Source organism: Mirounga angustirostris, unplaced genomic scaffold (genome assembly GCF_029215605.1).
Source record: "Mirounga angustirostris isolate CCGP_5_RB_7025 unplaced genomic scaffold, mMirAng1.0.hap1 SCAF_12, whole genome shotgun sequence".
In the NCBI taxonomy this organism is placed as follows: domain Eukaryota; kingdom Metazoa; phylum Chordata; class Mammalia; order Carnivora; family Phocidae; genus Mirounga; species Mirounga angustirostris.
The window spans coordinates 14,456,371-14,482,382 of record NW_026991720.1 but is presented as its reverse complement, the minus strand read 5'-3'; the positions used below and the strand labels follow the sequence as shown (position 1 = coordinate 14,482,382).

Below are 26,012 nucleotides of genomic sequence, written 5' to 3'. Positions count from 1 at the left end.
CTGTATCTGAGACTTCGTTCTACGCTCATTGGGAGGAACGAGCTCTGGATGGCTTGTGGCCAGCGCATTTTCTTTCCTGAGATATTTATGTTGGTGCGGCTCCTCTGGGAACCAATTCTGTCTGCCTCCAGGACAGGCTGGTGGAATGATGGATATGGAATTTGCTTATTGTGAAGGTTTTAAAAATGGATTTGCATCTATTTTTGTATATTGATCATCTATTTTTAAGAAATATCGACTGCCTACATAAGATGGTCAGTTTCCAACTAATTTGCTAAAAGAAGCAGCTGCTATTTATGGAGCGCCTAATGGAACCACAACCCCCCTCCCCCAGGTGTCTCGCTGAAGGTCACGCGGCCAGTCACAGGCCAGACTCTTTCCAAGATAGATCTCTGCCACCCTAAGGGCAGCAGAGCAGTGGGCAAGCTCGAGAGCCCTGGAAAGCCGGTTAAGTGGAAGGACCTACAAAAGGCTGGAGGGGCTGGGAGGTGAGCCTGCAGAAGGTCTGAACCCCCCCTGCTCCCCAAAGCCTGGCACCACTGACATCTGGGCTGAATAATTCTTCCAGCGGCTGCACATTTTGTCCTTCTTGCTGTAGGGTAGAAGGTCCCTCCCTAACCATGTCTGTGGCTCAGAATATGGGCCCTGTAGCCAGAGGCCCACCTTCAGCACCTGCTGGTTGTGTGGCCTTGGGCAACTAGATACTCAACCTCTGAGTGGCTGTCTCCTTATCGGTCAAACGTGGATAACGACGGTACCTCCATACATAGGCTGACTTTGAGAAGCGAGAACACACACGGAAGTGCTTTGAAGAGTGTCTGACGTGTAGTGAGCGTATAAAAGTTAGCTGCTATTATCATTGTTACTGGTCGTGTTACCTCCTTTAACATGTGAAAACAGGTTTGCCAAAACAGATCCAGGCAAAGTGGATTCTATCAAGGTATGGATTTGATGGAGAAGTTTCTAGTCTATGAATAAACCAGAAGACTGATATGAAAGAAATGAAAACTCATTAGATATCTTGGAGATCTGTGGTAGGTGCTATGGGGAATTCCTGTTCAAAGAGATATAATACATGCCTCTGCCCTCGAGGTGATTAAAATTTCAGTGGGGGACTGTATAAAAACATGACAAGTTAAACAGTAAAAGCTTTAAAATAATCGGTTAAAGAGAATAATGGATGTCACAAAGCCTTCTATGATGAACTGTCAAATAAGTTGTACTGATGACAATTGTTAGGGACTCAAAGGAAGGTGAGGAATGGATTGACTGCATATATTTACAGCTCTTCACATTCACTTTGATAAAATAGATACCTTTTAATTAATAAAGACCTATGCTTCCCACTTGTAACAGTTGAAATACAAAAAACCCATACGCTTTTTCCTCAAAAAGCTACACACAGAATTACCCTAGGACCCAGCAATGCCCCTCCTAGGTACTCGTGCAAAGGATCGGAGTGGGGACTCAGATACTCGTACGCCAGTGTTCACAGCAGCAGTATGCACAAGAGCCCAAAGGTGGACTTAACCTAGGGCTCCTCTCTCCCCCCATGCATACACCATCACAAAACGGTCCCCAGGACCAGGGGAAGAGGCCCCCGAGGCTGTGACTCCGTACAGCGCCCAGTTCCGGAGGGGTTGCGGGGAAATGTGCTGCCCTGTCCTTCACTCTCAGCTTCTGCCACAGCCAGGTCTGTGTAACTAACCCACATACACAGCGGCGCAGTCTGCGGGTGGTTGACCCCACATGAAGAACAGAGGTTGGCTTCCAAATGTGTCTAGGTGTTCTAGTCCTGGCTCCACTGTCCATTCACTGGTGTGACCCTGGACAGTGGCCTGGATATTAGTGTGACCCTGGACGTCCCTCCACTTCCAGCCTGCTTTGAAATCTATTAGGGAAAGTGGCATGAAAGGATCCTACTGGGAGGGTCCCATAAAGGATTTGGTTTACTCCTAATTTAGAGAGGAAATAAATGTCTACAGTAAGTGTACCTTACATGTAGACCCAGACCTGGCCAATTCCTGCCGACCACATCTTCCTCAGGTTCTGAGTTGTTTAGGAAATGAGCAAATTAAACATATACATACACACAGCCCAGCTGTAATAAAATTCAAATTTGGAAATTGTGGAGAAGCTTCAGCTCAGTATGAATAAGAATCTAAACATACAATGGGCCACTTTGTGAGTAAGTGAGCTTCTGGTCACCAAAGGACGGCTTGCTAGTAAGAGTCTTGCAACAGTTGACAGCTTAGTTTGGACGACCTGTGAGAAGTTAGGGCTATCTCCTGATGAAAACCCAACAGGTAGTGAGCCTTTCCTCCAGAGGCTGAGGATCCTGCATGTCAGTGTCTTAATATCTATCAAGGAGTGTAGGATAAAACCTCTATGAACAGTTCATGGGTCCCATCCTTTGTTTTCAGAGCTTATCATGCCTAATGAGCAAAGAGGTAACAACACAGTCCAGGGCTAATTTACCTATCTTTTTGGATTTGCCTGTGACAGGTGGAAAAGGTGAATTAATTTGATGGCTCTGTTTTTAATCTCTTCTACTGTTAAAAATCTCTGTGCTCTGCCCGAATACACTATGCAGATTCAATAACAAATGGGAAGCTGTTAAATGAGTCACTTTAAAATGAGCACACATTTGACATTACTGCTACAGATTCTTCTGGCTCGTATGTATTGACTCTACTGGGATTCATTCCACTACAGTGTCTAATTATTATTGATAGTTTATCAATCTCATTATGAACTGGGTAATGGAACTGAGACAGAGAGAGAGGAGTAGAACGAGAAATATTTCCTTAAGTGTCCTCGGCAGAACACCGCTTCTGAGTAAAGAACAAAGCGTCCAGAGTTCACAAATTGCTTTGTGTTGTCATGGCGATAGCTGATTTTCATCATTTTAAAATGATGGAAAGAAATAAAGAGCTTGGAAGTACAGAAACCAGCCCCGATGGAGGAAACCCTGCTGGAGGAGTGGACACGAGCCTGTGACTCCTGCCCTGTAGGGCCCTACCTGGAATGTGTTTCTGATTTCTTTTTGCCAATCTCAGTCAACCCCATCCTTCAAGATGGGGGTCAAAACTCATCTCCACCAATCAACTTTGTATGTGACTTCCTTCACTGCTCTGATTCCATAGCCAATGCTGTATGTGAGAAACACCACTCTTTTCTTACTACAACACTGATTAATAACCATAGGCAACATTTACTGGATGCACAACTACTGGTCAAAGTGTTTCGTAGATACGGTCCCCCCGATCCTCACTGCAAGACTGGGCAGTAAAGAGCATTACACTACTGACTGTAAGAATATTTAACAGGAGATCCACCACCCTCTTAACAAAAGTAAGTATACGGTACAGTGTTGCTGACTACAGGTGTAGGTATTGCTTAACTCAAACCACTGGTGAGGGAAATCCCACTGCTTGATTCTACGAACTCGACTATTTTAGAAATCTCGTGTTGAGAGGTTTTTTGCATATTGCAGAATTTCCCTCTCTTTAAGGCTGACTAGCATTCCACTGTGTGCTCCGCTTTCTTTACTCACTCGTCTGTCCACTCATCTGATGGACACACCTTGGCTGTTGCGAATAATGCCGTGATGAACGTGGGAGTACAGTTATCTCTTCGGTCCTGGTTTCACTCGTTTGGATAAACACTTAGAAGTGAGACTGCTGGATCAATGGTAGCTCTATTTTTAATTTTTCTGAGGGACCTCCATACTGTTTCTCATAGTAGCTGCACCAGTTCGCATTCCATTCCCGCCAACGGTGCGCAAGGGCTCTAATCTCCCCATATTCTCGTCCACACCTTCTTATCTTTTGTTCTTTTGATAACAGCTGTGCTGACAGGTATAAGGGGATACTGTGGTTTTGATTTGTGTTTCCCTGATCATGAGTGATGCTGAGGAGTTTTTCATATAGCTGTTGGCCACTTATGAATCTTCTGTTAAGAAATAGCTATTCAATCCTTAGCCTGCTTTGTAGTCAGGTTATGTTTCTTTGCTGTTGAGTTATCCTGAGCTTGCACTCACTGAATCACTGTGCCGTATCGTTTCCGTTAACCTCCCCCTTCCTACCCACAAGCAGTGAAAACGTTAACTAACTGTTAACTCCTCCTTCTGGTTCCGGTGCCAGGGGTCTTCCCTAAGAACGGGGCACGGGGCTGTGCACAGGGACGGCTGTCTCAGCTGATGGACGTGACATCTGCTGTCCCCCCCAACCTTCACGGGGGATGCGTATGGCTCGTCGTCCTGCTCCCCTCCCCCTCCACCCAATTAGAAATACGCGGCTCAGTGCCCTGAGCCTTGTGAGGAGAGGGGCCAAAAGCCGATGCCTCCAGGCCAATGTGCTCCTTCCGATGTGGTATACAGCTCCCAATTTAAAGCCATGAGTGAGAAAAAATCTACATTTTAAATTTGGTGCATACATTCTATTTAAGTTCTATTATCCACCCAGTGTGATATCTGCCTGTATGTCTCTCTCTCTCACACACGTACATATCGCCAGGAGGACTGTCGTACATGACGATCTTCTAGAGAAATCCGAAGCAAGGCATGGAAGGAGCCCACCCCCACCGCCCCGCTGCAGAAGCGCTTGTTCTTTCTTCTTCCAGCTCTGTCCGCAATCCAGCGGCTGAGCACCGCTCTGCCCTGTGGTGCCAGGCCCTTTCCCGCCCCCTCTCCCTCTGCCCCGCGGAGCTGCGCTGTGTCAGCGACGGCTCTGGAATGTGCTGCAGCATCAGGACAGGCTGCTGGGCATAGTGTCTCTTCTTCAAAACACAGCCCCTTCACCACTCTACTCAACCCGCAGGCGTGTTCTGAAGGAACAAAGGAGGATGTGACGAGGAGGCGGTGGAGTCAGCTTGACCAGCCATCCTTCCGTCTCCCGAGAGGAGTCAAGATGCTTGAACTCTCCTTCAGCCCTGGGGTATACTGCAACTTAACACTGCAGAACAACAAAGCCCCCTCAGATGATACCGTGTGCCGGGCTCCCGTTTCTTCACTCAGGCTTACAAACCAGGAGCGGACGGAAGGAGTGACGGGGTTGCAGGTGGCCGGCCATGGACACGGGGTCCGCCTGGAGTCGACTTGGCCCGTGTAATCCTAAAGGAGCGTGTTGCCCTCTGGGAAGCAGATGTCCACTTTTCCAGGCCCAAGTCTTTTGAGCAGCAGTTTATCAGTGTCCTGACTATGCCTTTTAAAGAGAGTAATTGCTCGAGATTTTCAATGTAGTATAAAGAAGAACATGAAGGGTCAGATATTTTTTACAAAACCATTTTAAGAGTGATCCCTGTTTGAAATACCGAGTGATGGGGCACCTGGATGGCTCAGTCGTTAAGTGTCTGCCTTCAGCTCAGATCATGATCCCAGGGTCCTGGAATCGAGCCCCGCATCAGGCTCCCTGCTCGGCGGGAAGCCTGCTTCTCCCTCTCCCACTCCCCCTGCTTGTGTTCCCGCTCTCGCTGTGTCTCTGTCAAATAAATAAATAAAATCTTAAAAAAAAAAAATACCGAGTGATATGAATGAATCAACTTTCTTAAAGTTTACATTTTGGCAACCCTGGCGGTGGTACTCAGGAGCGGCTACTCACACGTGCCAAGTGAGGCCAAAAGTAGCTGTGCCCCACGTCTTCCAGAAATATCCAGGTAATTAAGTGAACGAATAAATGAGTGAATAAGAACACTGGACAAAATGGTTTCTACCTGGTCAGTTGACAAGAGCCGCTTTGGTGACGCACTTTAAAAATTACCCCCATGCCCAGAGGTCGTGTGGTACTGCCTCTGAAGGACAGTTTCAGTGCAAGGCCGGGTTGGCAAAGGGTCTGAATAATAAGACATGGACCAATAAACTTGGTCCGAGGAGATTTCAAGGGAGAGAAGATGGCTTATTCAGCACAGTCAGGTGCTCCTCTAATCAAAATCATTTTATAAATATTTAAAATAGGACTCGTTCTACGACCTCATCCTGGGCGACCCAGAAAAATACCAGTTTGGTTTTTCTATCTTTAGACCAATTCTCCAGCCATGCCCACAGGGCCCCCTATTCCAACAGCAACTCACTGAGGAAAAGCAGGTGGCGGGGTTTTGTTGACCTCCTCACTTTAAAGCATCTTCTCGAAGAATGAGAAGAGCTGACTTCTACCCTCTTGCTGACTAATGCGTGGCACCAGGTCGGGGCTCGGTGAACAGACTGTGGACGTGACCGTGTGAGAGCATGGTGGTGGCCGGAGGAGGGGGCAGGACAGAGTTTATCTTTGTCAAACTCATGACTGAAGAGAAATCAGTTATTTTTGCTAATAATCAAGACTGCCGTGTTTTCAATGGCAGGGGACCCGATTCCCGATTCTGTTACTTAGAATCTTCATCAATCGGGGCTGAGTCACCTACCCTTCCTGGGTCTTAGCTTCCTCACCTATCAAATGGGAGAACTACTTGCCTTGTACACCCCATCAAATGATGCACAGGACAGTGCAAATGAGAACACTCAGTGAAGGTTTGTCAGGACCCCCCTCCCCTTTAATCTGCTCTCCCCAGCCTGCCCCTCATGCTCTGGGGTCCTCCTCACAAAGTAGGAGCTGCTGACCATCCTTCTGCTCCGGCAACGAACAGCGCCAAATATCGGGGGTCAGGTATCTCCTGAAGCGGACCACCCTCACTGAAGGGGAGACCCTCCAATCCCCTTTCCATTCTGAAATCCCTGTGGTCCTTGCCTCGCACTTGCCCTTGAATCAGCTGCCCCTCTGTGCTCTGGATCCTGCCAGCCTACCTCTGAGGCTCCAGCTCTCCCACCCACCTCGCTGGAATTCGCAATTTCACCCTCTCTCCTATTTATCTACACCCTTTAGACCTCTGACCTCTATTTCCTCAAGCTATTTTCCCTTTGAACATCCACAGTACTCTGCTGGTTTTTATGGGGCTGGTATTCCATTTTGTGTTATGATTTGTACAAGTCGTATCTCGCTTATTACCCTGCAAACCTCCTGAGGACAGAGACTGTCTACCTTATTTATGTAACACCTGCAGTGCCTAGCATAGTATCTCACGCTGGCGGGGCCAATAAATATTTACTGTGTTACACTTTATGATAATTCTGATTTTTAAGAACGAGTAATCATATTTCCTCCCCGTTCTTCTCTCACTCCAAAAGGTAGTCACAATAACATGAATACGTTATACAATGGTTTATAAATAAAACAGCTACGGGTTTCTGTGTGATCCTACTCAGGCTCAAATACGCTTTCCTATCTTCTTGGGTCTTGAAACATTTTTTTAAGGCCAACAGTCATTTGATCTCTCCAGAAAACATGATTATCTCTTTCTTTGAGTTTCCTGTCACAACCGGACAGCTGGAAGCCTTCACGATAACTCTCTGGCCTCAATCTGCAGCTTCCTGCGTTCGGTGTAATGTCTCAGGCAGGTCGCTGCATTTTCCAGTTTATGAAGCTCCGGTCCTCAGCAGCCCACCGTCACTTACTGGTGCTTGTCCCTCACATGAGTGCCTGCCCATTGGCTCGTTCCCTGCCCTCCCCTCTGTCTCAGCTGATTTACAATGAGGTCCTTACATGCTGCCAAGAATTTCAGTTCGGTGTCTTTCCGGGGCTTTGGGGACCACTGGGGAAGCAGTCTGCGCTCTGGCCTGGCGCAGTGCTCGGCCCTGGCAGCCGTCTGATTGGTGGAGAGATCGCTTTCTCATCCTCCCTTTTCCTCAGACATGCTGTTCAGTTCTCTCCTGAGCACATACGTTGAGGCTCTGTGTCAATTCAAACCTCGTACTTCAAAAACGATAATCCAATCTAGTTGATTGTCAGATTTTTAAATTGCTTTTTCTTTTTCCCAGTTGTAGCAAAGGGCTGTGGGGGCTGCTCAGCCCGTTTTATGGCCCATGCTACAAACATGGGGACAGGCTGCCCTGGGCTGGGAGAAGCCTTTCTCTTTGTGATGGGACCACCTGAGCCCATGATATTCCTGGGCTGGGGGGCATGAGATGCGGGGGAGGACGGAGTATTGACTCAACATGGGGTTATTATCAAAAAAGGGACTGACACCAGTCTCAGAAGGGCTCTACTACATTCTTTTCTGAGACACAGTGAAGACCAGGCTGAGACACTAAACAGGGAAAGAGGACACTGGAATGAGACATATACTAGCTCTCTCATGAAAAAGAAAGCAAAATACTGAGTTTATTCTAAAGATGGGAAGGGGACAGCCTGCAGGGATAGCTATAGCGAGAGTGTTTTAATTAGCCTATCTGTACACTTGCTAATGATTTCAGGTGTGAGAATTTATTATTTCATCAAGAAAATTTGTGATTACTAATTGGTGACATTGTATCCAATCAGGAATTAGTAATTGGGGCCTGTGAACGTTAAGCTTCGCCTCAGGTCCCGGTACACGTGCTGGCTGCCAGAGATGGGCTCAGCAGTGGCCGGCCTCCCCCTTCCCTGACTCTTGGTCCCAATGGCAGCTGGGGTTGTGAGGCTTTGGGATCTACAAGGCCCCGGGGCCCCTGGGGCTGCAAAAGGCCAGGGGACTGACTGTTCCAGAGGGGCCTGGTCCAGGGGCTCAGCAGGTAGCCCAAGTACAAACCGCACTCCGTTGAAGTCTGGCTGGAGAATGTAGGAAAAGAGGCCTTGGCGCCAGGGTTAATAGTCTTGCAAATGTAATAAATATTCCTTTCCCCTTCCCAGGAAGCACACACAGAGTAAAATGAGTTCTTACTACTTTGGAATAAACAGTAATGCTCTCTGGGTGAAGAGCCAACTGGCAGTTTGAAAGATTGGGTTAATCAGACACAGAAATTTCTGATTAATTGGACAATTATTTTGAATTCTGAGAGAGCCAAGGCGATGCTAGAAAAATATCCTGACCAACTGGGAATAAATTCAACCGCCCAGGGTAGAGATTTTTACGCTTACAGGAGTTGACATACACTGGCACTGTGTATAATCGGTCTCAAGTCCCCCGAATGTATAGGGCCTATAACTATTTTTCACTACCAAAGTGATTCACAATTCTTTTGGCATTGAACAAATATGGAAAATCTGTTGGACATTCCCTTGCAATCACTTTAGGACTCTAGGCCACGGCAAAACGCAAATGGAGGGGCCAGGCGACAGAGATCATCATGTCCGATGATGGAAAGGGGCCCAGATCCACAGAGCACTGTCTGTGTGAGCACACAGAGCACCCCGGTCCTGCTCCTTCCTGGAAGTCTCCAGGTGGCCCGGCCTCACCTGGTGGGGGCATGCTTCTGTTCCTCCTCCTCATCCGTGTCGCTGCTGATGGTGATGACGCTGACCGTGGGGCTGGGGGTGTCAGGAATGACAATCGTCTGCCGCTGCCGCTCCCTGGTGGTGCTGGAGGCCCCGTCGCCCCACCCGCACGTGACGGAGGAGCTGCAGGCCGGGCTGTTGTGCACCAGGGCGCAGCGGGGAGGCGTGTTCTCCTTGACGCGCTTGGACCGCTGAGGGGAGCTGATGGCCTGTGAGGAGGACACCTCACAGGTGGAGACGTTTCTGTAACGACAAAGCCACACACGCTCAGGGAGGCCCCGCAGCTCCTGCCAAGGAGCGCAACTGCCTAGGGACACCAGCTTCGCCAAGTTAGAAGTTCAGGGCACTCAGATGTTTTCTGTAACTGCAAAAGTGGCTGCCTCTTGAGCTCATTCTTTCAGTGGCTTGCTACACATGTGGCGGCAGGGACCTGACCTTCTCTGGGCTCTGGTCTGGGGCCATGTGCCTGTTCCCAGCAGGAGAAAGGGGTTTGAGGAGAGGGAGAGGGCTTGTGCCCAAGGACTGGGCTGGTCCTTGGGGGCAGATGCAGTGCCCAGGGTCTCAAGGTTGTCTGCCCCACTGCAGCACCCCCCCCCACTGTCTTCAGGGTCAAGGCCTGACTTCCTAAACTCTGTCCTGTCATTCTCCAAATGTACATGGGTCTTGTCCTAAAGGGAGTTGAAAGAAATGTTATTTGTCACATAAAGCTTTGGTTTCCTTGCTAATGGCTGTTTTGCAACTTATGAAACTAAAACACTCATGTCTTTGATACCTGAGCCTCACAGGAAATTTACCAGTCTGTTTGAACTGTAATGAGAAAACGCGGGCAAAACGCAAGAGGAAAAGGTGTACTTAAATAGGGACCTTTTAATCTTGATTTTGATCGACTCAAAATTCCTTATCAAGTTAGCAAATGTATGAGGGGCCTGGGTGGCTCAGTCGGTTAAGTGTCTGCCTTCGGCTCAGGTCATGATCCCAGAGTCCTGGGATCGAGCCCTGCGTCAGGCATTCTGCTCAGCAGGGAGCCTGCTCCTCCTTCTCCCTCTGCCTGCCGCTCCCCTTGCTTGTCCTCTCTCCCTGTCAAATAAATAAAATCTTTAAAAAAAAATTAGCAAACGTAGTTTCTGCTAACTTACGGGAAAAACATACCTTATGTTTTCCCATCCCCCTCCCCACCTTTGCTGACCTTGGTTGTATCCATACAGCGAGAGCCCAATGAAATTTCTAAGAATCTTATATGTCCTTAGAGATTCTAGTACTTCCTAGCTAAAAGGAAGGCAGGAAGATGAAAATAATTCTGTAGATTTATTTAATTTTCTATACAGCTAGTGTCAGATGTGTTGCTTGTTCCTTTCTGGGGGCTGGCAATAAGTTTTACTGATAAGATTGTTCCACTGTTTGCACTTAGCATAAACCCATACATTTGTTATTGTTACTATGTTGCAATTTTGAGATTATGTTTTCACTACTTCAGCAGTTAAAATATCTTCACTTGGCATTGTTAAAAGAAAAGGGTGCCTGGCTGCACCACCCAACAAGGGAGAGCCTTCTGTTTTGCTTAAGGCATTGGTCTTAAAAATAGGCAAATACAAAACTTTCAGTATAATTATATTGATCTTGAAGTGTACTGGCAATGAGCCTTCATAAAGCCAGCTGGGTGGTGAGTGGGCAACAGGGAGGGACCTGTCAACAGGTTGGGAGGCTAAGAGTTCTTACTGTCCCTACTTGACAAGGTGAGCCATGAGGATGCTAAGCTCAGCCCAGGGTCAGACTGGTATTCTGTGTGACCACCCACACGGCTGGGCATGATAGAGCAAAGGGTTGAGATGGTGGCCTCTGTTGCCAGCCAATCTAATAATGACAAGGCTGTGTTGTCACAGGGCTGCCACAAATCTGAGATGAATGTCCCAGAGTTGTCAGAAACACCCAAATAAGGAATCTTGAAGAAGAACGACAACTCGAAGGAAGTCAGCTCCTGGGTTAATCTTCAAAGGAGAATGAAAAAAAGGCAAGCCTAATTTTTGGCACCTGGTTAAATGAGGAAGTAGGAAACCAAAAGTCACTAGACATTTTACGTACTGGATTTTTGGTCTTGATTAACCTATTCCAATAAGCAAGTAAGTGCCTCCAAGTCAGGGACTCTGGAGAAAAATGCAGGAGCAATTCTGCAGCCACAGGATCTTGATCTCAATTTTTTTTTTTTTTTAATTTGGAGATCTCTTATCTTTTTAAAACACACGTTTATTGAGGTATAATTTACATACAGTAAAAGTCACCCTTTGGAAGTGTTTGATGAGTTTTGAGAGTTGTACACGTAGCCCCTGGCAATCCGGAGAATTTTTCATCACCCTGGAAAGTTCCCTCATGCTCCTTACCTGTCAGTCCCCTCCCCTCCCCCCCAATAGTCCCTGGCAACTCCTGATCTAGTTTTGCCTTTTCCAAAATGCCATCTAAATGGGATCATGCAGTATGTGGCCTTTTCTGTCTTGTTTTTAAGAGTTCACGGAAGTGAGTTAGATTTCTGACCGTAGATTTCAAAGAAAGCACATTTCTCTACCATTTTTAAAAAAACATTATTATGATTTCCAAAGTGCAACTTCAGAGGCGAGTCTGAGTGTTTTACACAGAAGTGAAAGGGCACGAATGGCTTCAGACCCAGGCACTAGACACCGGAATTCCAGGCCCTTCCCGGTGGGGTGCGGGCAGGGCAGGGAGGACGGAAAGACAAGCGGCGGGGAAGAGAAGTGAGAGTGAGTGCACCCTTCACACCCTAGCACTAGGCAGTGGCACGACACATTCAGCAAACATTCTGCTGGCCACTCCCTGTTCCATGCCCGGAACTCAGAGCACATGCTGACACTCCCTAACGCTAAGGGGTTTCTCTAACTTCCGGTCTTCTGAGGTTTCTCTCCACGCGGGCGACTCTCACCACCTACCTCGCAGAGGACTGGTGCTGCTTACTCTTCCGGGAGGAAGTGGTGCTGGTTGGCTGCTGCCGCATCACGTGGGCCACGCCCACATTTAAGGGCTGGGCTGCTGGAAGGGTCACATGACCAGTCAGTAGCGCAGGCTGCTGCATGATAGGATTGTAATGGCTGCCGTGAGCGTGGGTGTTCCTGAATGGAGATGGGGAAACAAGGCTCTTTGTTGGTTTTATAAATATGGAGCTTCTTTTTTAAGATAAAGGTTCCTCCCCAATTAAAAGCCAAATTTAAAAAGTTGGTTCTCAAGAGCTCATGGGGTTGTTGAAGAGATGAGCTCATCAGATAAGCCTCCCAGGTGCGATGAAGTTTAAGTGCTGTTCTGAAGGAGTGGGCACGAACACATTTGTCGGTGAGTGAGAAAGAGGACGTTGCAAGAATGGGAAGAATGGCAAGTTACAAGTTCAGCTTAAGTTCTGGGGAGAGGAGGTAAATATTCCCTCTGCCTTTTAAGACCCCCAAACAGGGGACTGTGCGTGCATTTTAATGGGTTATTGCACTCCGTGAGGTAGGATATCGTAGCATTATAAATGAGAAATTTGTAGCTTATGTTAAAAAGAAGAAAAAAAAGCGTTGAAAACTAGTTGTATGTTCCTGCTGTTTGGAAATGTTAACATACTTCTGAATTCTCTCCGTGGCTAGCACAACGCTCAGGCATGTACCAGCTGATCAATTAATTACATGCTTGTTGAATGAACAATTAGATTAACTGAAGGTTGACTAGATGTGTGTAGGATTAATAAGAGTCAGACACATCTTGATAGAAGTACTATTGGCAGCCATTTTCCTGAAAGTGGGTTATCTTTCAAGGGTTCTTATGATCTGGGTTGTGTGGCGTTCAAAGGCTTGTTTTCCCACAGATTTATTAAAAGTGATTAATCCAGGGACTTGCCCATAAAAGCCCATTTAGCACCTAATAAAATTAGAATTTATCTGCATTTTAAAAATATAAAAATCATCTTTGCAACTTGGGGAAAAGGATGAATGCAAAAAAAAAGTAGACAGACACTTTTGTAGCGATTTTGATAGCATTTTTTGACATTTACATTTAGAAACTGATGTTATGGCTTCTTGACTTTTTAGCTGCTGTTTCTTCCATAGATGTGGCATTCTTTTGATACAAGTCTAGCATCAGTACTTCTCTTTTGTTTGTTAGCCATGATTATGGATGTTCTTTGGCCCACACATGAAATGGAGAAGAGACTGGAAAGAAAGTGTCAGCTTTAAGTGTTTTCTGTGGTAACCAGGTAAGAGCTGAGGAGGGAGGAGGCAAAGGAAAATCTGTATGAGTGAGTATGTGAGTTTTGCTGAAATTAAATGAGCTGTAAATGCTGAAAGAGACAGGAAAAAAGTAGTATAGCATATATGTGTGGTCTTTTAAGAGAAAAAGGGAGGAGAAAAAACCAATTGGTCAGACAGCTTTTCCACTTGGTTGCTGTTCCTAATGAGCTGGAGAGGGAAGGCAGTCTCCCAGAGCATGAGCCAGCGTGAATGGGGGGGGGGGGGGGGAGGAGGGAAGATAACAGATTTATTTATTGCCTGTCATGTACCAGGTGCTAGTATAATACATGATAAATACAGGTCAAGTGCTTTGTATTTTATCTTAATTTAAACCTCCCAGCAATTCTATGAGGTAGGCATTTTTATCCCTACTTTACTGAAGAAGAAACTGAGGCTCGTAACGGTTAGGTAACTTGCCCCAGGTCATGAAGAACCAGAATTGAATCCACTGCTTTGAAAGTGTTTCCAGTGAGTGGGGGTGGACTTGGTGGGTGTTGTCAGTGGGAAATGAGTAGGGCTGCAGGAAAGAGCCTGTGTCCTCTCTCGTTTCTACGAGTCAGAAAATTAAATGGAGGAATAGAGGAAGCTGCATTTGAGGCTTGCCGGGAGGCTTCTATCTCCACCCCTCTTTGTTGTACTGAGAGCTCTTCATTCACAATAGCCTTTTAGATCAGGAAAGGAACTTAAGGGAGGCTCTATGGTTGGTATGGAGACTGTCAGAAGGTAGAGAGGGATGCCCTGATGTTTGGGCTGACAAAGCCGGGAGGAATATGGGAAGCTGGACACAACTTGCGGATTGTCATTTGGCTCTGCCCCTGGTGAGGGGCACTGTGGTGGTGTTGGGATGGAGTGGGCGGAGAGTACAAGGAAAAGTGGAAAGTGGCCATAAAAACAACAGAGCAAGGTGTTGGTGAGAAAGGCAGTGAGTAGGACTAGTGGGGTGCTGGAAACAGATACAGGGGGTACGGTGTGCCGGTGGCTGTCAGCGGTGGGCCTCTGGGGTCTGTGGAAAATGGACTTTGATCTAGCAGATATGACTATTAACTGAAGAGACACATTCAGCAAACATGCCAGAGTTTACCAGTCCAAATAAAGCCCCATTCTGTCAAGCTCTCCCCTGGGAGGTCGGCTACAACTCCAATGTGCCCATGTCTCCAAACACCTTGAGAACACTTTCTAGAATTGCTTACGAGCCTCAGGGACTCCCTTCTGCATTCTTTCATTGCTGCCACATCTTTGTTTTCCGGGAGTGGAATTTAATTCTGAGAAACAAACCAAAACTCATCTGCAGGCAAGTCCGTGAATTATATGGGTGATTAAATGATGTAATTGAATTTGGGGTCGACAATGGCAACTGACCATAAGGTAATGAAAGCTGATTTTCTTTTTTTTTTTTTTTAAACATTATCAATTTAGAATTTATTTTAGTATATGCTTATAAATATATTCTTGGGTATTATAATTATCAATAATAAATTCTAATGTCAATGCATGTTAATAGCTCCTAAATTTTGCTATTACAAATTATATATTATTATTTTAAAAAAATTTTTAAAATATAATGCATTATTTGTTTCAGGGGTACAGGTCTGTGATTCATCAGTCTTACACAATTCACAGTGCTCACCATAGCACATACCCTCCCCAGTGTCCAGCACCCAGGAAAGCTGATTTTCTTATGTCCTGGTACATTTATTTAAAAATGAATTCTCATTACACCGCAGTCATATTCCACATAATCTTCCTTTAATTTAAAAAGTTCTTTCTAGGGCGCCTGGGTGGCTCAGTTGGTTAAGCGACTGCCTTCGGCTCGGGTCATGATCCTGGAGTCCCAGGATCGAGTCCTGCATCCGGCTCCCTGCTCAGCGGGGAGTCTGCTTCTCCCTCTGACCCTCCCCCCTCTCATGTGCTTGCTCTCTCTCATTCTCTCTCTCTCAAATAAATAAATAAAATCTTTTAAAAAAAAAAAAGTTCTTTCTAAACCACGGAATTGACAGCACAGGCCCACCCAGCAGCTCTCTGGGTGAGTAGTAGACACGCCTCCCGTCCCAGACACACCTCCTTTCCTACTTACCTCCAGTCGGCCAACTGCTGGGTGCCTGCCATGGTCTCGGGAATGACAGTCGCGTGCTGCACGGACGTGTGGGTGGCCACTCCGGTCAGTTGCTGCCATGCCGGGGGAAGCAGGATTTGCTGGGTCCCACTAGGCCAGGCCTGCTGTAGAACAGAGGACGCGTGCCATCAATATACTTGTTAATCACATAGTGATGAACATAGTCTGTCTACATGAGTCAACCCCTGATTCTGGGCCCGGGGCTCTGCTGGACCCTGTGATGGGTCTGCAAGTGGAGACCTGGTCTTTGGCCTCGAAAACTAAATTAAGGGGAGATAAATGAATATCGGTGACCTACACAGATGATAGTAAGTACATGGGCACAGAGTCATATGGAAGGGATTTATTTGTGTTGAAGAAATGATTTGTTTATAAATCTGCTCTAAGAACAATGCTCAAGGTTTCCCAAAGTTCACTTAGTGATTTGTTCTGGTACACAACTACGTGCAAGAGACCCGAGATAGAGGCATTGGGCCACACAAAGGTAACTCTGCCTGCAGGAAGTTTTCCATCTAATATCCTTTATTTTGCCTTTTGTTTATGAATTAGAATCTAAACCTCCAACTTGTGTTATCTTCTGAATCTAAAGTAACATAATTCTGAGATCACCAGATACTTGCCCACATCTGAGAGCAAGCAAGCATGAAGTAAAATTCTTAGCTGGGACCTTAAGCTTCATTGAGAATTACCCTGATTCATCAAAGCCAAAATGAGATGTAGTTAGAAAGTCACACTTGATTCTTTATAAATATTAAGCTTTTTCTAAGAACTCTAAAATGAACTTACTTTCCTGATTCTTCCTTAAATAGTCACTGGAGGGGGGAGGTGTTTGCATGGTGTTCTGAGCTTTCTATATCTTCAGTCATTATTCGGCTTGCTTTGATTATTAAATGATTCAGACTGAACACAGTTGTCCAAAGTTGGACACCTAAAGGAACACTGCTAAGGTAAAATACTTCTTGGGCAGGTCAAGAATTTAAAGATTCAGTTACATGTTGTTCTTTCCATTGGGCTGGATATCACTAACATTGGGTAATTTCTTTAATATAGTGGTCCACAAACTGCATCTTTAATATGTGTGTTTTGGCTCATCTGTACAAACAAGCACTTTTGGAAATGAATCACAAACTTGGTCAAAGCTTAACAAACAGTGATGTATACAGAATGATTCAGCCACATTTTAGATCTGAGTGGATGGTTCACCTGGTCCAACCTTTTCATGGTGCAGATAAGGCCAGTGAGGTCTCTCATACCTTTTTTACATTGCCTGTTTGCTTACTGATCTGTTTTGATACAGGCAAACAGCGTAGGGACCACAGTTTATACAGTAAGTGCTTAATAAATGTTTGTTGATAAAATGAAAGAAGCAGTTCTACCAAGGCAATTCATTATAGTTAACTATATTTCAAGTTTACTGAATTCAGACCCAGCAGAAAAATAATTTAATTGATTAAAACAATTACGAACTCAGAAAGTTAAATGAGTAATAGTTTTGTTGGCAGTAAGATTTATACTTACTTAGAGATATGGTAAAGGCTATTTTTTTTTAAAAGATTTTATTTATTTATTCATGAGAGAGAGAGAGAGAGGCAGAGGGAGAAGCAGGCTCCCAAGGAGCAGGGAGCCCGATGCGGGACTCGATCCCAGGACCCTGAGATCATGACCTGAGCCGAAGGCAGATGCTTAACCATCTGAGCCACCCAGGCGCCCGGTAAAGGCTATTTTTGACCCCTCTCACTGAATGACATGTTCAGCTCATGTAAGATGACACTTCACCCTTGTATAATTACTTGTATACATTTCTATAACTTATACTTTATTACTATTTTATAATTTATAAGATTAGAGCTAATACTTTTTAATTTATTTTTAAAAAGATTTTCTCTATTTATTTGAGAGAGAGAATGAGATAGAGAGAACATGAGAGCGGCTAGGGTCAGAGGGAGAAGCAGACTCCCTGCTGAACAGGGAGTCCGATGTGGAACTCGATCCCAGGACTCCAGGATCATGACCTGAGCCGAAGGCAGTCACTTAACCAACTGAGCCACCCAGGTGCCCAATACTTTTTTTTAAAAATTCTATTTATTCATTTGAGAGAGAAAATGAGAGAGAGCACGCACAAGCAGGGGAGGGGCAGAGAGAGAGGGAGAAGCAGGCTCCTGGCTGAACTGGGAGCCCAATGTGGGGCTCGATCCCAGGACTCTGGGATCATGACCTGAGCCGAAGGCACACGCTTAACTGACTGGCCACCCAGGCGCCCCTAGAGCTAATTCTTTCTTTCTTCTTTTTCAAAGATTTTATTTATTTATTTTGACAGAGAGAGAGAGACACACACACAGCAAGAGAGAGAACACAAGCAGGGGGAGTGGGGGAGGGAGAAGCAGGCTTCCCTCTGAGCAGGGAGCCCAATGTGGGGCTCGATCCCAGGACCCTGGGATCATGACCTGAGCCGAAGGCAGATGCTTAACGACTGAGCCACCCAGGCGCCCCTAGAGCTAATACTTCTTGATGCATACTGTGTGCCAAGCACAGAGCTAAGACCACAGATAGGTTTCTGACTTCATCTTTTTTTTGTTGTTACATTTATTTATTTATTTCTATCTATCTATTTCTATTTATTTATTTATTTATTTATTTAAGAGGACAGGAACAGGAGAGGGAAGCAGACTCCGCGCTGAGCGCAGAGCCAAACGTGGGGCTCGATCCCATGACCGTGAGATCATGACCTGAGCCAAAATCAAGAGTTGGACACTCAGCCAATGGAACCACCCAGGCACCTCAAGTTTCTGACTTCATCTTAACACCAGTTCTGTGAGGTAAGGACTGTTATTTCTCCACATTTCTCAGATGGATAAACTGAACTACCGAGAGGCTAAGTAACCTGCCCAGAAATGTAGTAAATTAAACATTTATTGCTCTCTTTCTCTAAACCCAACTGAAATGATTGCAAAGGAATAAAAAAACATAGAGATCCACAAGGACAAAGACAACAACAGTTGACAAAATCTTGGAAACTGGAAAATAGAAGGGTAATTACTGAGTTAGAAGACTGGGGAATCTAAGGTCAAGTCTGTGAGATTCCTTTACCTTTCAGTTTGCAGACCCGGGTATGTAGGCTTATACCCTCCCTTCCCACGCCCCACCAAAGTAGGAGGCTGGAGGATTCTCTCTAGGAAAACTGGCTAGTCCAAGAGAAAAAACTACAGATACATTTGAGGATCAGGGAATCTGCCAATGAAAATGCTGGGCTCACTCCTTATTGGACTAGAGAGAAGCCTGCATTCAATAGTCCTTTGCCTCCTATAGCTTTCAAATTAGTCTTTTAGTGCTTCAGTCTTAGATATGAATGAACAGCCAAGGATAACCAGAAGGGAGCTTCTAACATGAGTCTAAAACAAAAAAACTCAGAGGAAACAAAAACAGTGTAGAAATCAGAAGAAAATTTCCAAAAACTTAAACTGTCTTCACAGAGTTAAAAAGAATCATACACACACACACACACACACACGTATACATATATATGAAACAAGATCATATACAGGAATATATATCTACATGTCCATATCTATATAGAGAAATAAGAAAGAACCCTTAGAAATGAGAACTTTAACAGAAGTTAATTCCATAGATTTTTTAAAAAAAAATATTTTATTTATTCATTTGAGACCCAGAGATAGAGAGAGAGAGAGAGCATGAGCAGGGGGAAAGGCAGAGGGAGAGGGAGAAGCAGGCTCCCCGCCGAGCAGGGAGCCCGACGTGGGGCTCGATCCCAGGACCCCGGGATCATGACCTGAGCTGAAGGCAGACGCCCAGCCATCTGAGCCACCCAGGCGCTCCCATAGAAGATTTTTTTTTATGAAAGTTGAGAAAATCTTTTGGAAAGAAGTGCAGATAGAATATAAGAGGAACTGGGAAAGAAGATGAAAATCGGATTAATTCAGAAGCACTAACACCCAATTAAGAAGAATTTCACAAAGCGGAAACAAAAATGCTGGCTTTGGTAGCACATACACTAATACTGGAGCAATACAGAGAGGACTAGTGTGGCCCCTGCACAAGGATGACATGCACATTCATGAAGCGTTCCGTATTGAAAGAAAGAAGAAGAAAAAGAGAAAATGGAGGGGGGAAACTTAAAAAATAAAAGACACACTTTTAGACTACAAGGGCAAACAGTGTCCAAGACAATGTATGAAAAAAGACCCATGAGGAAGCGTATAGTCACGAAATTTCAGACCACCATGGACAAGGAGAGTCTTAAGAGAGGAAACTAACCCAATGAAGAAATGAAACCACCATTAACTCCAGGAAAAACAAGTTGCATAGGTAAGGAATAGAATCGCAATATATTATGAGGCTCAGCTGAGAAAAGTATATAATACTGAAGAAAATAATTATGTAAATAATGCAAAGTGGTTGAATAAGAAACTTCCATGGGAGGAATGGGAGAAAGGAAGAGAGTGAATGAGAGAGAGAGGGAGAGCACATGATTGGGCAGGTGCTGTGGGGATGGGGTGGGTTTGGGGGCTAAGTCTTCATCTTCCACAGTAAGATGGAAATTCCAAAATGGAAATATCAGTAAAAAGTAGTTTAAACATGTTATTTAGAAACTTGAAGTTAAATAACGAAACAAAACAGTTAAAAGTTATTTTGGGGGACTGGAAATTGGGGATGGGATAGAGCAGGAGACTACTATTTTCTTGTAAGTTCGTGGACTCATTTAACTTTAAAAATTAGGTACATGTGTTATTTTGAAAAAAAAATTAAATTCAAAAATAACTTCCCTAAAGTCATATAGCTGGTAAGTGGTGGGACTGGCCTCTGACCTGTAGGCAATCAAATCTCAGAGCCCATGCTCTTAGCCAGCATACTGCCTTTCTTTATGGAGAGGGTACACAGAAATGATGGCTCTATTGAGGATCAGGGACTCGTGGTAAATGCATAAAAGTAGCATGGAAAAGTTTTCCTTATTCATTAACAATTCAGGCACCAAGCAAGACAGAAGCAGAGAGCAAGACAGAAGCAGAGAGCAAGAGAGAAAGGTTGGACAGACTGGTTGCTGAAAATGTTACCAGAGGAGGTTTTAAGTGAGAAGTACTGACGTTTTGTATTTTAGACAGTTTAAGAAGTTCCAGCCAACTGTTTGTCCTTAGGGAAGCATTTAAAGGGATTCAGGTGATACGACTTGACTGGCTAGAAGAAGGCACCTTCTTCGTGAAAGGCTGCAGTCTTTCACGGATCTCCACATCTTGGCGGTGTGGGTGGGAGCTCGCTCTGAATTTCTATTCCAGCCTTCCTAGTCAAAGGGGGTTTTGGGCCCTGGCATTTGAAAAGTGAGATAAATTCAATACTGTCTCATTTGAGCACTGTATTTCCCACCTCTCTACCTTTACCCACTCATTCACAATTTCTGATGGTGGTTAAGGTGCTCTGGCTTGAGGCCTGGGAGGACAGAGGTGCCAATCCCCTCTGGGCAGTACCAACAAGTCTGTACTGGTAAGACAGTCTGTGAAGACCACTCCCAGACCAGGATACAAGAGGGTGTGATTTCACTCCAGCCTTCTGTGCACACACCCTTGGGGCACCCCAGAGAGACAGTTTCCCTTTGAAGGATGTGAGATGCTGCTGGAAGGTGGGGGAGGAAAAGGCAAAGCAAACAAACAGGAGGAATGGACTCAAAAGACTCTGTCTCTAAACTTCCACAAATACAATCCTTGGAAAGATTTAAATATTTGTAAAAAGAGTGATACCCACTCTTTGGATATACTTAAAGAATAATATTTGGAATGCCTCTCCCTGATACCTAGAAATTTACCCAGAGAAAAATGAAGGCACTAGTTTAAATGTTTAGTTATTGCTTTTTTATAGCCACCAAATTAGTTTTATAAGTTAGCTTACTTTCATCCTTTGAAGGCACCAGTTAAAAATATCTAGGAGAGAGCTCCACCTTTATAGGCTAACATACTGGCATGGATTAAGTGACAGAGAAAGAAAACAACCAATGGACAGAAAGACACACGGTGACACTGGATAGTGCAGGAGTTTTTTTTAACCTAATATAAGAAATCTTTGCATGTCAAGACACACTGGTCTACCGTGTCCTTTCTTTTTTTTTTTTTTTTTTAAGATTTTATTTGAGAGAGAGCATGAGCAAGAGAGCGAGTGTGAGCAGGCTGAAGGGCAGAGGGAGAAGCAGACTCCCCGCTGAGCGGGGAGCCCAACGCGGGGCTCGATCCCTGAATTCCGGGATCATGACCTGAGCCGAAGGCAGATGCTTAACCAACTGAGCCACCCAGGCACCCCTACCATGTCCTTTTTTAATGACTATATGGTGCTCCATTTTATGTACACACATCAATTTATTAACAAATCTACTGATGAACATTCAAATTGCTTCTAGTAGTTTCCTGTCATAAACACTGTAGTGACTGAACTCTTTGCGCACGTATTTTTTGTTCCCTATTCCAATTACAGCTTTAGGTTAAATCCACTTGGAGATTTACAGCACTCTAGGGACTCTTTCAAGTAGGCTAAGGTAAAGCTCTTCCCTGCTATGATTAAAGGACAAACAAATTCAGAAATGCTGAGCTGGTTTTCCCCAAAGTGAATAGTGAAGAATGTCTAGGTTAGCTAATAAGAATGCTAATTATTGTTTCTTTCAGAAATGATTTCTGGCTTGCCAGGGTTAAGTGGACAAACAAACAAAAAATCTGTAAGTATGTGTGAGTTCTCTAGGTTTTGGCCCACAGAGGAGCACTGGGAGGCTGGTCTGGATTTCTGCCAATCAGAGAAAGTATGAACAAGATAGTTGGCCCCTGGAGTGTGCTTGATCTTTCTTGGCCTTTTCCAAACTCCCTCCTACCAAACTATGTGAGCAAAAGGAAGCTATGAGGGGCCAGTGAGAGAGGTAGAAGTAGGCCTACTTTAAATATGGAAGGTTCTCTGTTTATAAACTTTCAGCAACACAACTTTGTGTGCCATCAGAAGCTGGTGTCAGTGGTCACTGCAATATCATTTTGGACTTCAGAACAGAGACGAAGAATGATAAATATCCACCTTAAATAAGTTGTTCCAGAACACAGAAGAAGAGGGTAATAATATCCAACATATTAATGAGACTGGGATGACCTCGATGCTCAAATTAGATAAGGATTCTATAAGCGAGAGAAATTAGAGGCCATTTCTCACTTCCGAACATAGATGCAAAAATACTAACCACAATATTTACAACCAATCCCGTATTGAAAAGCATAAATGCGTATCAAACACACGTGATCAAATAAAGCTCATCTCAGAAATACAAGGATAGTTTAACATTAAAAACCTGTTAATGTAATTTGTCACGTTAGCAGATGAATGAACAAAAAACACATGAGTATTTTAATAGATGCAGAAAGAACATGTGATATAACTCCATTAAAAAATTAGCAAGCTTGATGAAGTTTCTATCAAATATTGATAGCAAACAAAATATGGCAAACAGAAGAATTTCCTGTAAAGCTAGGTACCACTTAAGAATGTCCAGCGTCCACACTGTTGTTGTGAACATCGTTTTGAGGTGCTGGCAGCATAGTGGCATAAGGATTGTAAAGGAAGAAACAAAGCTAGTAAGAAGGTAGTCCCCATAAGAAATCCACAGGAATTCAGAGAAACAACCAGAACTACTCAGAGTTTAGAAGGACTGCCAGATAGGGGCACCTGGGTAGCTCCGGTCATGATCTCAGGGTCCTGGGATTGAGCCCCATGTCGGGCTCCCTGGTCAGCAGGGAGTTTACTTCTCCATGTCCCTCTGCCCCTCCCCCTGCTCGTGTGCACACATGCGCACACGCACTCTCTCTCAAATAAAAAAAAAAAATCTTAAAAAAAAAAAGGACTGCTAGATAACAAACTCAATAGACCAAATAGGTTTAGTCCTAGAAACCAAAAACAAGCAATTGGAAAAGAAAATTAATAAAATTATTAATAGCAACAAAACCTGCAAAATATTTAGGAATTATTCCAACAAAGGAAACCTTTAATGAATAGAGTAAAAGATAAATATACAGTTATGCTGTGTTTGTGCATGAAATGACTGAATACTGTAAGGATGTCAGCTTTTCCTCAGGTAAATATAAAATTTAACTCAAGTCCAGTAAATACACTCCAGGGCATTTTGTTTTGAAGCGATAATTGCTAATTGCTGTGTGACTCGGAGTCAGTGATTGTTTTGTTTGTAAGAGTTATGGTTAAATTCATATGGAAAGTGAAGGGACGAGGCTAGACAAGGAAATTTTGAAGAACTGGAAGGACGAAATGGGAACGGGGCTTTCCCTACCAGACAGCAAGACATGTGTTAGTTGTAACAGTGAAGACAGCGGAACATTAGAAAGGCCAACGGAGTAGAGAGCCCAAACAGACCTATGCAATTTCAGTACATTAAAAATAAAACCAAACACTTCTGTTCAACAGAAGATACCATCAATAAAGTGTCTGTAGGAGCACTTTGAAAAAAGGCTTTGGGAACCTACCTTATTTACAAATTAATGTGCTTCTAAATCAACAACATTTAGGTTAAGCTGTCCTTGCCACCCAGCAATGGAAACGATTCTGTAGAAGGGTTTGCGTCTGGTTCTGTCACCTGATTGCCATGGGACTCTGAGCCAGGGATTGTGCCTGTTTTCCCTATTTGTCACCTGGAGACAGATACCTTACTTATGGTGCTGTTGTAGGGATTAAATCAATTAACAACTATGAAGTGTCTGGCATAATGATGATATATTTGTTCAAGTGCCATTGAGGACTGATTACTGTTATCATTGCCTCACTCTGTTACCTTAAATTTCCACAACATTTTACACATTTTCAACCACTTTCACCTCTGTGTTCTCATTCTACCTTCGGAGTTACCTATGTGAACAGATAAGGAAGGTTCCAAATCACAGCTTCGGTGATCTGGTTTTTCAACTCCTTATGAAATAAGGAGATAATCTCCAAGGTTCCTTTTGGCTCTAAAAAAATCATTTCTCTTTTATAAGAAAGAAATTCGAGGCAAACAAATGTTAACAGACTTGCCTTAGGTCACAAAGTTATTAGCAGAATTAGGATTAAAACCTATGTCTCCCATATTAATTTGCATTATAAAGCTACAATAGTAATAATAATTTCCCCAGACTCTTCCTGTGTCTAAAGTTCTTTGTGGAATTATAAGCAAGATATGTAGGAAGGTGATTCACCTGGGGATCATTCAGAATATTACTGATCTATTCTAATGAGTCGCAGCACCTAACTCATTGCCAAGGAGGGAATTAGCGGGGATCTATCTCTTTTGTGAACAACACTAACACGGATAATGGCAATACCAGTAATGATAAAGAAAGAATTACCTGGGCAAGCAGACCTGGTTGGATCTGAAGAGGCTGCGCTCCCGGGGCTTGAGTGACGATAGGCACGGCATTCTCCATTCGCACGGAATAGCCAGCGTGCTTAGAAGGCGAGGCCTGCAACCCTATTCCAGACCCGGGCAAGGGAGAGAGGGGTTGTTGGAGGGTCAGAAACTGCTGGATGCGGAGAACCCTCCTGGCCAGCTGGTCAGGTCTCATCTCCCCTTCACTCCAGTCCCTGCTGGCTATCACCTGGTCCTTTGCAAGTCTCCCCTTTAGTTTCTAACTTAAAATTTTAAAAACCACAAAAAACCAACTTCGAACCTGTTCAGAGACTAGAAGGTCAAATTAAGGAGCGTGTAAAAGCCTAAAGTGGAACAGTTATACCGACAAATCACAGCAGAAAAATGGCTTCTAACATGAAAATACACTTGTGGTATGTCAAAGTCAGGGGTGTTGGGAAGAGCATCTGAATCCACTGGAATTGCACCAACTCTGAACCTGAGCAGCCACACAAAGGCTTACACCGTGGGGTTTGCGGAAACAAATACTTGAGCTTTCCGAATACACGGTAACCTCGTACACAGTCAACTCTGGCTTCTTAGAACTTTCAGGAGAAGAGTGTTGGGGTGTGTGGCTAAAGAATCATTTGGGGGACTGGCCTGGGAGGTACTTTTCAGGCAGATTTGTATTTTTCATGAGAACCGGAGACTGCATTGGCTGGCAGAGCGGCAACTCTCTACAGATAACCCGCTGGGAGGATATTTCATTGGAGGAAATGTAAGCTGACATCAGCCTAACAATAGGAGCACAAACAACACGCTCATTTCCAGACAGCTGGCCAGGGACAAAAACACCAGCAGGTGGGGAGAAAAACAACTTGGTGCTGAGGCTTAAGTCCTGTTGTTTCTAGGCTGGCCAGAGCAGGAGAGGGGTCCTCAAGTTCAGTGATGTGGGAAAACCACGGGTACCAGTGCCCCAGAGGTCGTCCGGTAAG

The 26,012-nt window shown here is 44.6% G+C and overlaps 1 protein-coding gene and 1 non-coding gene across 6 annotated transcripts in view; one reads left to right on the top strand and one right to left on the bottom strand.

Annotated features, from left to right (window-relative positions):
* HIPK2 (homeodomain interacting protein kinase 2) overlaps positions 1 to 26,012 on the bottom strand; it is a 181,813-nt gene that overhangs the window by 21,676 nt on the left and 134,125 nt on the right. For all 5 annotated transcript variants that reach the window (XM_064574897.1, XM_064574895.1, XM_045864188.3 and 2 more), the window contains exons 9-12: positions 25,019 to 25,140; positions 15,618 to 15,760; positions 12,218 to 12,397; positions 9,243 to 9,524 (exon numbers count right to left, since the gene is read on the bottom strand). In XM_064574897.1, the coding sequence (XP_064430967.1) occupies positions 9,243 to 9,524; positions 12,218 to 12,397; positions 15,618 to 15,760; positions 25,019 to 25,140 (727 nt within the window). The remainder of the gene's footprint in view (positions 1 to 9,242; positions 9,525 to 12,217; positions 12,398 to 15,617; positions 15,761 to 25,018; positions 25,141 to 26,012) is intronic.
* Positions 19,645 to 19,751, top strand: LOC123836173 (U6 spliceosomal RNA). Its single transcript, XR_006788875.1, has one exon. It is a non-coding gene; the product is annotated as a U6 spliceosomal RNA (small nuclear RNA).